Source organism: Arvicanthis niloticus, chromosome 3, assembly GCF_011762505.2.
Source record: "Arvicanthis niloticus isolate mArvNil1 chromosome 3, mArvNil1.pat.X, whole genome shotgun sequence".
Taxonomy (NCBI): Eukaryota; Metazoa; Chordata; class Mammalia; order Rodentia; family Muridae; genus Arvicanthis; species Arvicanthis niloticus.
The window spans coordinates 56245371-56259855 of NC_047660.1; the positions used below are offsets into that span (position 1 = coordinate 56245371).

The window sequence follows — 14485 nt, forward strand, 5'->3', positions numbered from 1 at the left end:
AAGCCAGCTTGGTCTAGAGAGTGAGTTCCGGTCAGCCAGGGCTACGCCGTGAAATTGTGTCTCACAAAAACCAAACCAACCAACCAACCAACCAACCAAACAAAAAACCCCAACATAGTCTTTATTTACCCCCCTCCTCCCTAAAGAGCCCCCATTTTCCAATGGCCCTGATCAGATCACTTGTATGCTGCTGTCCCCCTCTCTGTGGCTTCTCAACCCTCTACTCTGGTAATGGTTCCCCAAACTGATAGAGTCCTGAATTCTGATCTTTGCACTGTTCCAGTTAATCCTGAGGTTTATCTGGTGGCCAGAGTACATTTCCACATTGTGTATCGTCTTAGAGACAGGAGCTCTCCTCTCCAGGTCCAGTAGCTTCTGATCACAAAGTGCAGTGGAATGCAGATTGTTCAGTCCAGGATGTTTTCTCAGTTAATATGGCAGGAGTTTCAACTTCCTTCTAGGTCTCCTTCATGAGAGAGACAGAGATAAGACTTCTCTGATTTGTATCACTCTCGTTCAGAGCCTTTCCATGAATTGCTCCATATGAGATCTGAACAATTACCCTAAGCAAATTATGTACAGCAGTAAGCTAGTGAAGCTAAGTGAATATCGGGAAAAGAAAAGAAGAGAAGAGAAGAGAAGAGAAGAGAAGAGAAGAGAAGAGAAGAGAAGAGAAAGAAGAGAAATCTGACACAAGAACCTTATCAAACTTGGGAGAAAACCACTACATTTTGGTAATTATTTCCTGAATCTTTAAAGTCTTCCTTTGTGGTCTGTCTGTCTGTCTGTTTGTCTGTCTGTCATTTATCTGTTTATTTATTTGTGGTGGTGGTACATCTTGATTGCCTTCTCCTTATGTTTTCTGTTTGTCTCAGAAGATTAACTGTCTGCTGGTGCTTGAGTTCCTGTGGTGTTGTGGTTCCTTGGCTTATCACGCTTGTTGGCTTGTGTGCCGTTGGCATCTGCAGATGTGAAGCACATCTTGTTCTTATCTTTGAACACTAGTTTTGTCTGAGCGGGCTTCACCACACAAACTGGCATGGCATGTAAGTGTCCCTGCCCCTGGTTCTCTCACACAGGCACATCTGCTATTTGGGTCAGCAGGTATGCAGCCTTGGTGTCCAGATCTACAGATTGTATCTAGAGCCCAGGTCTGTAATAATAGACTTCTGAAATAAATCCATGGGGGTCATTTTGGATCCTTGGGTGTACAGAGGACCTGAAGGGTGGGTTGCAGGGACTGGCTTGATACTGGCCAGCCCACAGCCTTCCACCAGAGCTCAGGATTACTTAACAAAAGACAAATTCAACCACTGATTTTAAAGATCAAGAATTTAAGCCCAAAGCTCGGAGTAATGGCATAAGCCTTTAATTCCAATCCTGGTCTATCTTGAAAGTTTCAGGACAGCTAGAGCTACATGGAGAAAGACCATCTTGGGGAAAAAAAAAGGCAATTTTAAAAAGAAAGAGAAAGAAAGAAAGAAAGAAAGAAAGGAAGGAAGGAAGGAAGGAAGGAAGAAAGAAGGAACCTAAGTGCAAATGCCAAATTTCAGGAGTTTGACAAGTTCTAATCCAGTGTTTAACTCCATACACTAACAGCCATAATTGTATGGTCCTACTATGTGTTACCACCATGTCACAGTAGGCAGCTACTATCACATTGATCTATTTTCCTCTGATAAAAATTTAAGTAAGCTGCTAAGTAATTAAGGATACCGACTCTTATGTCTCAAACATTTCATAAAGTAGAATTGTGTCAGGACTATTAACACTTTTGATGGATGGTTTAAACGATGCTGGTGGGAATATGACTATGAAGATATGAGTGCATCAGTGAAGAGGTTTAGCAAGCTTCCTGTGCAGACCCTCCCCCCACTGCCCACCCAGCACATGCCTAAGCACATGCCATGGTTTGTAGAAGACCATAGCTCAGGGTGTTCTCTGGAATTGTGTTGGGTGCTGGTGGTATTATGGGGGTTATCCTGCACTCTTTGGGGAGCTCTCATTTCCTAAAAAGCTTTCAGCCAAATCAGAATCATGTTAGGCCAGTCTTCAACTTTCACATGTGAGGAGTCAGAAAGACCCATGTGCACATATTGTACTGTTGGTGTTGGTGATTTGCAGGAACTTGGGAACGATATTTACTCCAGTTACGATGCAGAGGACTTGTTTTTCAAATGCAGAGAATTCCTGTCCAAGTTTTGAATGCATAAGAGTGAAAATAACCACCACCAACACTACCAATGACATGTGCTAAACATACAGCTTTTAAACACACTAGGCATCTGTTCCATGGGTGCACTCTGAAGATACAACAACATTGATACTGAATTCCAGGAGGGCTTAGAACAAGACTATGGATGGTGTGAACTGGGTTGCTAGTTCACAAGCAGCTGGCAGCAAGCAGGTGTTAGGGATGAGATATTGCTTTCAAAGTTAGATCTTGCATTTGTTGGGCTGCTCAGTGAAGCAAGCAGATGTTCTTGTCCCCAAAGGTTCACTACCCACGTAAGTCCTTATATCTAAAAAGCTACACAGAGAGAGGCTCTTCTTTGCATCTCAGATGACTCTTTGCTCACTGGTTTGACTATGGGGAGCCTACAGTTTATCCTTGTGTTCTTTATCTTGCTCTCCTATGTTCCACCAGGTAAAATGAATTCTTTTCCTTATGGAATTAGGTTATGAGGTTCTGTAAGACGCAGACCAAGGTGGTGCTGAGAGAAGAGAAGCAGACACAGGGAGGGACATGGCAGAGATGGAAAGTGTGGGCTGTAGGGAATGAAGAAGATGCTGGGGACACTAACATGAGATGGCTTTCTTCTGAGAAGAAACTGGTTCTAAATTTGACTCTTGAGCATCCATGAAGCCTGTGAGTAAGCTGGACTGATGTTGGCAGAAACAGGGCAGGGTGGAATGACAGGACTCTTAGAGCACAGATAGGAGGTGGGGTGGAAGGAAAGCTGTTTGCTGAAAGCTCTAGGAGCTTACCCCTCATGCCTAGCTGTCCACACACCCTTTTCATTTATTTAGAAGTCAAGGCAAATGTTAGGGTGAGAAGAATCTAAAAACTGAGCTAGCTATCAGCCTGTTTTAAATGACTTTGTAACAGTGAGATCTTGTAGGGGCCTCAGAATGAATAGCCAGACTTTCTATGCTCTGGATAGAAGCAAACAACGTATGAATATGGAGAGGACTCCATTTAACAACTGAAGTGGGGGCTTTCAGAACAAAACAGTTTGGCTTGTAAGTTTCTGCAGATGTTCAGAAAGTGCCTTCTTCCTACCTCAAACCTAATTCACAAGCTGCCACTTAAGGACCAAGTGTAAAACATTTAAAAGACAGACATCGGGAAACACATTGAGATAGTTGCTGCTCTTGTGTGTGGTAGGATCTCTGGATATTCCACAGTGTCTCCTCTTGATTTTTTTGTCCCCAGAGAGGTGCTACAGGGCTAGTGAGCACACAACAGGCAAGTTTGCTTGCTAGTAGAATTTGATCTTACAATATTGATTATTTGCACGCATTGATTCTGCAGATCAAAGCTCAACCCATGCTTCTATGCTGGCAGCTAGGTGAGACACCAAGGCTTACCACAGGAGAGTAAGATGACCCAGGGCTATACCCTTTCCCATAAACTGTCCCCCATACCACCTGCCTATTTTTTCTTGGCTTCCAGAGGCACTTAGGTGTCAATGTCGCTAGTTTTAGGCATGAGTTTCTGATACTTCCAATTGTTTCTTACCCATTGTCCCACAGGACACCTCTGAGTCCCTTGTAATTAAGCTAGGACAGGCAATGGGGCACATAACAAAAAGTCATCCTGAAGGTTATTGGAAATATAGGGCTGGAACCAAGGGCTTCTGAATTCTAGGCTATTGGTCTTCCTTTCTTTGGACTCAAGTTTTGACAATCAAAAGCTACTTTGGGAGATGCTCGTGTTTCCTGGTATAGAGCCTGTAGACCACTGGGACTTCTTCACTGTCTGACCTTTCCATGTTGAAAATGGCTGTAAGCTGAATAAACTATGTTGTCATGTGCATAAAAATGATCGGTGGCGCATGTAAGTTTGGATCATGGGAGCTAATGGCTCCTAATATAGTCCCTGGAAAATGAGGCCAAAGCAACTAGAAAGAACATGTAGCCATAAAATAGGATGAATGTACTTGTTTATGTAGAGTTTCTTATCAAAATGTATGAAGTGCTGGGAGTCTAACTTATCCTTGGCCATGTCACACTGAAGGACAATAACTGTATATTAACGTTCTTTTCCTCTGTCTGCAGTTAGAAGTGGAATGAATATGTACATCAGACGGATTTACGATCTGTGCTGGAAGCTAAAGGGCTTTTGCAGGACCGAGTGTAAAGAAAATGAAATTTATCACATTTTTTGTGGTACTGAATTTCTGTGCTGCTTACAAAAAAAGGAGATGCCCATTCTCTTTGTGAAGTAGCTGTGAGTATCCAGGGGCCTCCTGCTGGTTCCTCAGGGATTCTGAGACACTCAATGGACACTGCACCTTGCATCCTCTTGACTCCTTTGCCCCAGAGTGGTGCTACGGCGCTGGTGAACACACAGCAAGCAAATTTGCTGCCGTTGTGCCATCTGTCCTATTAAAATGATGACTTCTGCCAGTGTTCCTGTATAGTGTGCTTCTTGCTTTCCTTCCTTTAGGAAATACTTTAAATACCTTGTCATCAGTATTTTTCTCTTTACCCCATAAGGGACATTTCCTAAGATGCATCTACAGGCAAAGTCCCAGAACCCATTTTCAACCTTATACCGATGAGGTCATCTAGCAGCTACTTCTTTAAGATGTGCTCTTGTCCCTGGGAGCTCTGGGGGGTCTGGTTGGTTGACATTGTTGTTCTTCCTATGGAGTTGCAAATCCCTTCAGCTCCTTCAGTCCTTCTCCTAACTCCTCCATTGGGGTCCCCGTGCTCAGTCCGATGATTGGCTGCAAGCATCTGCACCCAGGGACTAAACTACCAACTAAAGAATACACATGGAGAGACCCATGGCTCCAGCTGCAAATGTAGCAGAGGATGGACTTATCTGGCATCAATGGCAGGGGAGGCCCTTGGTCCTGTGAAGGCTTGATACCCCAGCATAGGGGAATGCCAGGGCAGTAAGGCAGAAGTGAGTGGGTGGGTGGGGGAGCACCCTCATAGAATCAGGGGGGAGGGGGTGAGATAGAAGGTTTTAGAGGGGAAACCGGGAATGGGGATAACATTTGAAATGTAAATAAATAAAATAATCAATAAAAAAGTTAAAAAATAAAGACTAAATCTCCTGCGACACACATACACACACACACACAGAGAGAGAGAGAGAGAGAGAGAGAGAGAGAGAGAGAGAGAGAGAGAGAGAGAGAGAGGCTTTTATGGGGCTGTAGACAGAGCTCAGGCCGTACCAGCCCAGGCTGGTATTTCTCCAGGTCAGACTTCTACTCTGAAATGCATTCCACTGTACCATGTACCTGCACTGCAGTGTGCAGCATTATGTCAGCGGACATGACTGTGACTATTCTCGTGTAGTTAAATGATTGTGTCTATAGTTTCCAGTTTGGGGCTTTTATAGTGTTGTGACAAATATTTCTTTTTTCTTTTTTCTTTCTTTTTTTTTTTTTTTTAGGTCACATTTGGTTTTAGTAGATCCACATGTCTTTGCGGACCCAGAAATCTCACCTCTGTCTTTCAGATTGCTTGCACCAATTTCCATTCTCTATGTTGTTACTAAATATTCTGGATCCTGGCTAGTGTTTTCTATCCCTTACCCCCTCTGGGGTATGTATACTAATGATACATGGTAACTGAATTTGTATTTCACTTCTGATTAATAGATGTTTACCAAATGGTCATATATCTTTGCTTGTGACTGGGGCACAGCTGGAGGTTAGAACACTTGCCTATGTATCTTTATTCATGATGTGCTTGTTCACGATTTGATGGAGAAAATAGTAAAAATAAAATTCATTTGAAAAATACTTAAATTGAAGTAGTGTGTATGTTGCAGTTTATAAGACACAGGGGCTTTTCTACTGGTGAGTGTGACTACATCACTTAACTGTTTTTATTGGGCTGGGGATGCAGCTCAGTTTGTAGAGCGCTTGCCTAGCACGTATAAAGCCTTGGGTCCATCTCCCCAGTGATCACTGGCATGCATCACCACACCTGGCTTCTGGATTTTCTATCCATTGTGAAAAGTGGACATTGAAATCGTTCTACTAATATTGCCCTGCCATCAACTTCTCCTTTCAGATTACCCATTTTTTTGTTTTGTATACTTGAATTCTTAGATGCAAGGATCATATATATACTTTTAAAATAAATATTTTTAAAATAAAATAAATATACTTTTAAAATAAAGTTCTTATTAGGAAGAACTTGCACTTTTTTTTTTTTTTTTTGGTATAAGCTTTCTGACTCTTCCTGGTTCTTCTTGTATTCTCAACACAATATCTGCCTGACTGTACTGTATGTACATCTTATAATAATTCATTTTTACCTTTTTTTATTCACTTTCTTTTTCTATTTTCAGTTTGGCTGATTGCCGGGGATATGTCTCCAAGCTGATCTTTTCTTTTTCTTGACCTTGTCTGATGTTATACTTCCTTGTAGCGTGTAATTATAAAAAATAAACCCATGCTAAGTCCAGCTATGCGTTGGCAACAGTGGTTTCACCTGCTCCCATCTTCCCTCAGCTAGTCGGCTGCTGAACCACCCCAATTATCCCAAGCCATCTGCCCACTGGCTCTAATCCCCTACCCCCATAAAACAAAAACTCCAGAGGCTTGTAATTTACCAGTCAGATTTATAACAGAAAATCTTCAACCCTCAAAATGGCCATATAAAACTCAAAACTGAATTGATATAGATACAAGCTGCACACCTGGATTGGACAATTGTGCCCTACATTATTCAATTGTCTACCTGTGAAATCCCCAGTTATTTATGGCACCTTGTACCACATGGTTCCAGTTCATCAACCTCTCCTACAGGTTCCATCTTGTCTCTCCTGTCTCTGTCTCCATCTCTCTGTCTCTCTGTCCCCTCTCTAAAACTTTCAGCTCTGCCTTCCCTTCCATTGGCCAATCACAGGCTCTAGTCTTAACTGACTAATTAAGATTTCACCTTACCTCACCTGAGTACAGGAGCCCCTTTTGAGAGGGCAGAAAAACAGACAACAATTCACAATACAATACTTCCTCATTGAAGATTTCAACTCAGTTACTGTATTATTCCATTATGAAGTTTCTGTTTTGGTGCTTTGTGGTATTTTTTTAATCCCTTCATTGGAGTTCTGTCTGAGGGGGTTTTTTGAGATAGGTGTTTTGCTGTCAATCTCATCCAGGCCAGTTAGAACTCTGATCTGTAGGCATTGTCTGGGAATGAGCAGACAAACCACTTCCAGGTAGAAGGTGGGACTTTGGTATCATGTCCATTCTTCCTGTGCTGAGCTTGGGGAAGAGCCACAGGAAGTGCTCATTTGCATCTTTAAAAAAATTGTGATCAACACTTGTTAAGGCTCTTTTAACTGTCAAGTTAAAATTACTTTTGTTTCTTCTACAGTATTTAATGTAAGTTGCATTGATTGTACACCTTCTAAGTGTGTTAGTGTTTTGAAATCCAGCATGTCAGTTATGGAGCTTTTGTTTTATTGCCCTGAGTATCACAGAACCTTGGTCATCTAAAAATAGCTTGCAAGTACTGGAAGAAATGAGTCAGGCTTTAAGCAGAAGCAAGAGGGTAGTGGCTTGATTATTGCTGGTATAACAGGGTTTTTTTTTTTTTAATATAACAGCTTTAATTACATTAATTGCTAATACCACTGCTTCTGCAGTTGCTTTAACACAAGAAGTTAAGACAGCTACTTTTGTTAATCATTTAGCAAAAAATGTTACTAATGTGTTGAATATACAAGAGGATTTAGATAGGCATTTGGAAGAACGGATTGATGTTCTTTATCCTATTCAAATTGTTGGAAGGAGGTTCAGAATTTAAGAGTAAGGAGCCATCTTGAGTGTCATACCAAATATCATTGGATTCATGTTAGTTCTAAAATTTACAGTGGTAGTCATTATAATTAGGAAAAAGTTTAAAGATACTTGCAGTATATTTGACATAATTCTAACACATCTCTGGATGTTTTAACTTTATATAGTGAGCTTATGAATTTCAAGAATGCTGCTTTGATGAGTGTTGATGTGGCAGATACTGCTGATAAAATTGCTCATGGCCTGAGGTCAGTATTTCTATTTTGGCCAAGCTTCAAGAATGGCATATATAGCTTGATCATGCTAACCCTTTTTGTCCTGGGAATATTTTTATTCCTGCCTATTGTGTTAAAGCATGTCTTTAATAACATCAACATGATGGCAACCAAAGTACATAGCTTGAATCTGAAAATGGACACCCATTTTTAAAGCTATTAAATTAACAGCCTGGCAAGCCAAGGACAGGTAAGATTCTGCACAGAGCCTTACCAACCTAAGACAGAAGTACACTGCTTTTGATAATGCATATTCTATAATGGGTAAGGAAGACATTCTTGTCAGAATGACCTAAGACAGACAGGCTCTGTCTTGTTAATAAAATAAAAAAGGGAAAGAGGCAGAAAGCCCTTGGGGCTGCTTGGCAAGAATCTGACATGGGCCAAGGACAAGGAAATGGGCTGCTTGGCAGGAATATGACATTGACCAAGGATAAGGAAGTAGGCTTCAGGTAGAAATCTGACATTAGGCTAGACTAAAGAAGTAATTTCAGACAGGAATCTAAATTTTAGGCTAGAACAAGGAAGTAGGCTTCAGACATGAAAGTGACTTTGGGCTAGGATATTAGGCTCAGATATTTTGGTCATCCTGATAAGCCCTTAGAAACAGTGATCATGGGAGTGTTCACAGACTTTTGTTTATTGCCTTGCTTGTTCTTTGCCATTTGTGTTTGTCTTGCTTGTTCCTTGACTATTTGCATCTATTGTATTGCTAGTCCCTCAACCTAGAACAGACCTTAATACTTGCATTTAATTAAAATGGTATAAAAGCAAAAAGGAGGAGGGGGGATGGGATAGGGGGCTCTTGGGAGGGGAAATGGGGAAAGGTTATGACATTTGAAATGCAAATAAATAAAATATCCAATAAAAAATTAAAAAAATAAAATTGTGCTCATTTCTCATGGTCTCAGTCTCTGTGCTTCTAAGAGGAACAGTAGACTTTTGTCACTTAGCTGGTGGGGTGAGTGGCCACCTCCAATCTGTTTGCATACCAGACTAGACCCATGGGGACTACTTCTTTGTAACAAAGAAAACCAACTTAAAATGTTCATCTGTTTAACAGATAAAAATCATGTGACTTGTGAATTTGGGGCAGATATAAAGATGTTTCTGAGCATCTATCTATATCTATATTTTTCTATCTCCAGGTTGGAGACAATATACATTAAAACATTGCATAAGTATATCCTTCATTAGTAGAAATCTTTATCATTGATACAAAGTTGAAGTTATAATCTCTTACATTGGTACAGAATTTAACTGATACAAATTTAAAGTTTTCATTGGTATAAATTTCTTTATTGATATAAAAATTGAGATTAATATTGTTGCTCTCATATAGGCATTGTGCCTATATAACACATTTAGGTATTCAAAGCTTAGACCCAGTCCTTCTCTAACTGCCATTACAAACTGATCTTAGATGAGTAAGCATATGAGTTAAGGGCCAGATAGCAAATTCATGACTCTGAGTTAAATGTTAGGGTGTTTTCAAGATATTTCAATTAAAAATGACTGAGAATAGTCAAGGCCTAACAGTTCAGAGATGCTTTGTGTAGATAGATAGTCTTCAAAGGCATTAGAAGTCTACAGAATATGATGTTTATGGCCATTTCATTATTAAAGGTCATTTGACTAGAGACCTATCTGCTCCTGACAGCACCCCCTTTTCTTGGATTCAAAGAAGAAACTGAGCATCAGTGGAGTTGCTCCAGTTGTGGTAAGACAGCCACTAGGCAAGAATTGCCTCAATTCATCTGCAGACAAAATACTGTCCAGAAAAAAGGACACACTATGCAGAATAGTAGACTGATAATCTTTGCCAAGACAGCGTAATTAGCCCTTCAAAATTCTACATTACAAAGGTCTGTCAGATGATCCTGGGCCAGAAGGCTGAAGACTGATGCTCCAATGTTTTGAGGAATGTGGGACTGTCCAAGTGATCAGCAGTCTCAATAAATTGGCTAAGTATTAGAAGCTATGTTTTGTGCTCCTTATATTTTCAGGTAATATTAGTCAGTCTCGATTTTCTGGCGGTGTTGAAGACTGGTTGCAGTCTCATAGCCAACCCAAGCTGTTTAGCACTGAGAAAGATGATATAGACTTGAATGGATGTTTTTCAGATGATATACAATCTAAAACTAGGACATAAGTCAGATGTAAAATTATAAGCCTTTTAAAGTTAGGATAGATGACAGAGTGCTTTATTTGACAAAAATGATGGACTGGGTGTTAGGTGTATCTTATACTTTATAAATTACAGAACGGTAATAGTTGTGCTCAATTTATATCTGAGAGAAAAGAGCCTTTTAATCGGACAAAAAGAGGAAAATGTAGATTGCTGTCTGTACGTAGGTGAGGTCAAGTGAAATAGAAGGCTGGAGCCTGTGATTGGGCAATGGATAAAGAAAGCGGGGCTAAAAGTTTTAGAGAGGGGACAGAGAGAAGGTAGAAGGATGGAAAGAAGATGAACCTGATCCACGTGGCCTGAAAGAGCCACAAGTAGCTATGAATATCATAGGACAATAGAGTAATATAGGGTACATTTGCCCCGTCTAGGTGTGCAGCTTGTATTTATATCAGTTGAGTTTTGAGTTCTTTGTGTGGGCATTTGGGGGGTTGAGGATCTACTGTTATAAATCTGGTTGATAAATTACAAACCTCTGGAGTTTTCATTTAATGGGGCTAAGGGGTTTAGAGCCAGCAGCTACAAGTCTTGGCAGGCTGGCCTCTGGGGCCAACAGGGAAGATAGGAGTGGTTTGGCAGCAGCGAACCTGGGGAAACTGGGCAGACTGCTGCTTGGGGATAGCCATGAGGGCAGAGAGACCATTGCTGCTGGCAAGTAGCTGGCTTTAGCGTGGATTGTTTTTTAATAATTACATGCTACAGACTAGGAGTAAGGTTATTAAGATTAAAAAAAAAAGACTATATATTTAATCTTATTTCCCAAACTACACTATTTTGCATTTTCACCAGCAGACAGAAGAGTGTTCATCGGTTCTCATTCTTACCAATACTTGGTATTTTCATTAAAAAAAAAAAAAAATAGCCTTACTAGTATATGCAGTGTTAATTCATTGTGACCTTCGTGGTTCCCTAACAATTAAGCATTCTGATAATCTGCTTGTGTGTTTATTTGGCAAACTTAAGTCATGTGATTCTAGAAGCTGAGACGTTCAGGCACCTTCCACTCACAAGCTGGGAACTCTAACTCAGCCTAAGTCCAAAGGTCTGAGACCAAGGAGCCAATGGCGTAAACCTGAGACCAAATTCCTGTTGGTTGGTGCACACTGGAGGAACAACATGCAGTAACTTCCCCTAAGAATCCTCATGGCTGTGCTCTCAATAGCCCTGTCTGTTACTGGGGTCACCTCTAGATTCTGACAGGCTGGTTGCAGGACTGTTGACTCTCTAGCTCTGCCCAGCTGCATAAGGGTCCAGGACTGTGTGTAAACAACAGGGCCCCCAAGTATACATGTTTTTGGCAGAGGAAAATTTTATATCACATATTCTCTGTGGAAAACAACTCTTTAAATCTAGGTTAAGCTTAATTTAAAAAAAAAAAAAAACTTGTTCTACCATGTCATTCACTCTCTCTTTTATTCCTCCTGGTAAATCATTGCCCAGGCTTTAAAGCCTTTCAGAGACTCACTAGCTTGGCACTTGGTTTTTCTTTCAAAAGTTTTCCTTGGGAACTCGGACTCAATACAAATCTTGTCACATTTGCTTTTGAAACCCATGCAGGCTCCATCATCTTAAATTCTTCAGCACCTTAAAACCCTGCCCCCATTTCATCTTAAATTCTTCAGCACCTTAAAACCCAATTTCTGTGCCAGTCCAAATCAGTTTAATGTTTCACAGTCTGTCATGTCTCATGGTAGTCATATCCCATCGTGAGCCTTAGCGAAGTTACTAAAGTCCTGCATCACTCCCAAGGCTGCCATGAGTTAACTTGCACTTCATTTTCTGCCAGGTCAAGTAACCTTGGAACTTGAACGCTGCCTTCTCCTGCCCAGCCTTCTCAGCCATGTCCATTTGTCCTGTTCACGGCCAGCACTAACCAAGTGTCCCGAATGGCTGGTGGGAGGCGTGCTTTCACATCAGCTCACACTACCCAGCTTTTGTCATAAGGAAGGGAAAGTAGCTATATCACTCCATTTCTATATTTCTGCAATCCTCAGACTGATTCCACCTGCCGCCATGCCCTGTGATTTCACAGGCCAGGCTGGTGAGGAGCTCTCTCTTCTGTTTAAAAGCCTTCTTCCATCCAAATAACTCAGATGCAGAGTATCAGTTCCCCATCTTTGGCCAGTATCAAGGCCCCTGTGTACTTACTGACCCATAGATTTCACATCTATGTATCTGTGTGGTGGACTCTATTGATTAAGAGTCTGTATACAGAGACTCTTAATATATCCAGCCACTCTGCATATAGAGAGCATTCTCTGTTCTGCTGAGTGTTCCAATAAAGCAAAAGGTGGAACAGGGAGAATGTCAGACTCCTCTTTCTCTGCACCATAATAAGTTATGTGTCTCCATGGCACCCTGAGATGCTTCCTGTGCAGACGACTTGACATTGGTTGCATGTCTCATAACAGAGATCATACAACCGCTGCTTTGGCAACAAGTCACAACCTTCAGTGCCGGCAGCCAAATTGAGCTTGCCCTCATGATTGCTTCACCTCCAAACAGACCAGCCTGAGACACAGCCTTATCAACCCTGGCAGGGACCATGCAAGTGCTCCTCCTTCCTCCATCTCTGGTTTTGTCTGTCTGTGTTCAGGCTCCACCTGTGCTGTGAGACATTTTTTTAGGGATATGAAAGTCGATGTCTGTTTGCCCCAGACAGAGCACCAATGGCACAACCAAGAGATGATTCTGTCCAAGACTGACGAGCCAATGAGTTTATTGGAGTTTCTTACAGGGTTAGGGGCAGGCCCTTAGGCAGGTGCATCACCAAGAAGCTCATTCCAATATGGGTGATGACTCAAGAAAGCTGCATCCCTGTAACTTCCTGCAAACCCGTAGGGAGGGACACTGAAGCATCTCCTGGAATCTTCACTGTGTATATAACCTTTGAGATGGACTTTGTGACGGCTTTGTGAGTCCCATAATTTTCTAAGCTTGTAAGCCTTATGATCTCTCTGTCTATGTTAAAATAGCTAGTGCTACTATCAATAGATGTTTCCTAGAAATACCGTTGGTTTTTTCAACACAGGGTTTCTCTATGTAGCACTGGCAATCTTGGATCTAGCTCTGTAGACCAGGCTGGCCTCAAACTCAGAGATCCATCTACCTCTGCCTCCCAAGTGATGTGATGCCTCCCAAGTGAATAAAGGTGTGCCCCACCACTGCCAGGCATGAACTCACTTTTTAGTTCCCATAGTAGTTTTTAATAGATGCCTTGAGATAGTTTATGTAGCTAATCACACCCTTAGACAAGAGATGCTTTTTTGTATTTAATTTGTGGGATTTTATTGTAGATTTAGTTTAATACTACTTATATTATGTTACTTTGGTCCCCCAAATTACACAAAAATGCACATGTCTACATATAAGACACTGAGGGACCCTGCCCCTGGTTGATTTTGATTGGTTGCCAGCAGTCAATGGGTGGGCAGGGAGACAGAGCCGAGACTTTCGGATTCCTGGACAAGGGACTGAAGAAGGAGCAGGAGGGAAGATAGAGCCACCATTAAAAAAAAAAGGAGTAAAGACCAGCCTTAGAGGTACAAAAGAGAGAACATAGTAATCAGGTAAGAATCAGGGCCCGTGGACCATGAGGACTACTGGTCTGGGTCTGGGGCAGTAAAGATGGAGTATAGATTTTAGTAAGTGATAAGTTGGGATTATTGAAAAGTACATCAACCATGTAGAGGTTTGGAAGTGGCCCAGCCATTGAGCTGTTTAAGGCATATTAAAATATAAGGGTGTGTGTGTGTGTGTGTGTGTGTGTGTGTGTGTGTGTGTGTGTCATTTGGAAACCCAGAATGAGGAACATGCTGCCACCTCTGGGAAGACTTGAGTAGAGATTAGTTGAAAACTACAACACGATTTGATGTTTCCTCCTCACCACACTGATTAGAAATGCCCCCTCCCTGCCCCTACTCCTGGCAGGACACTGAGTAAGAGTTTTGAAAATAGGTATTTTTTTTCTTGCTTTAATTTTTTTCCTTTTTATTATCTGTATGTGTGTGAGTTTATTTTGTCTACAT

The 14485-nt window shown here is 41.3% G+C and overlaps 1 protein-coding gene across 3 annotated transcripts; it reads left to right on the forward strand.

The window, feature by feature from the left end:
- The first annotated feature begins 2516 nt into the window (after window positions 1-2516).
- On the forward strand, window positions 2517-5970 carry Defb135 (defensin beta 135). 3 transcript variants are annotated; one of them, XM_076930871.1, is made up of 3 exons: window positions 2517-2647; window positions 4282-4453; window positions 5633-5970. In XM_076930871.1, exons 1-2 carry the CDS (start codon window positions 2590-2592, stop codon window positions 4449-4451), a joined length of 228 nt encoding a protein of 75 aa, XP_076786986.1. In that variant the 5' UTR covers window positions 2517-2589; the 3' UTR covers window positions 4452-4453; window positions 5633-5970. The 3 variants fall into 3 exon arrangements, 2 of the variants coding, with proteins under 2 accessions (XP_076786986.1, XP_034355074.1); XM_034499183.2 differs by lacking the exon at window positions 5633-5970 and having other exon boundaries at window positions 4282-4637; XR_013109323.1 differs by lacking the exon at window positions 5633-5970 and having other exon boundaries at window positions 2547-2869; window positions 4282-4359.
- The last annotated feature ends 8515 nt before the right edge of the window (window positions 5971-14485 follow it).

What these genes read in the sequence shown, in the direction of transcription:
- Defb135 (XM_076930871.1), top strand. Translation starts at nt 2,590, where the DNA reads ATGGGGAGCCTACAGTTTATCCTTGTGTTCTTTATCTTGCTCTCCTAT. An exon ending in GCTCTCCTATGTTCCACCAG is followed by an intron (nt 2,648 to 4,281) that starts GTAAAATGAATT and finishes CTCTGTCTGCAG; the next exon opens with TTAGAAGTGGAATGAATATG.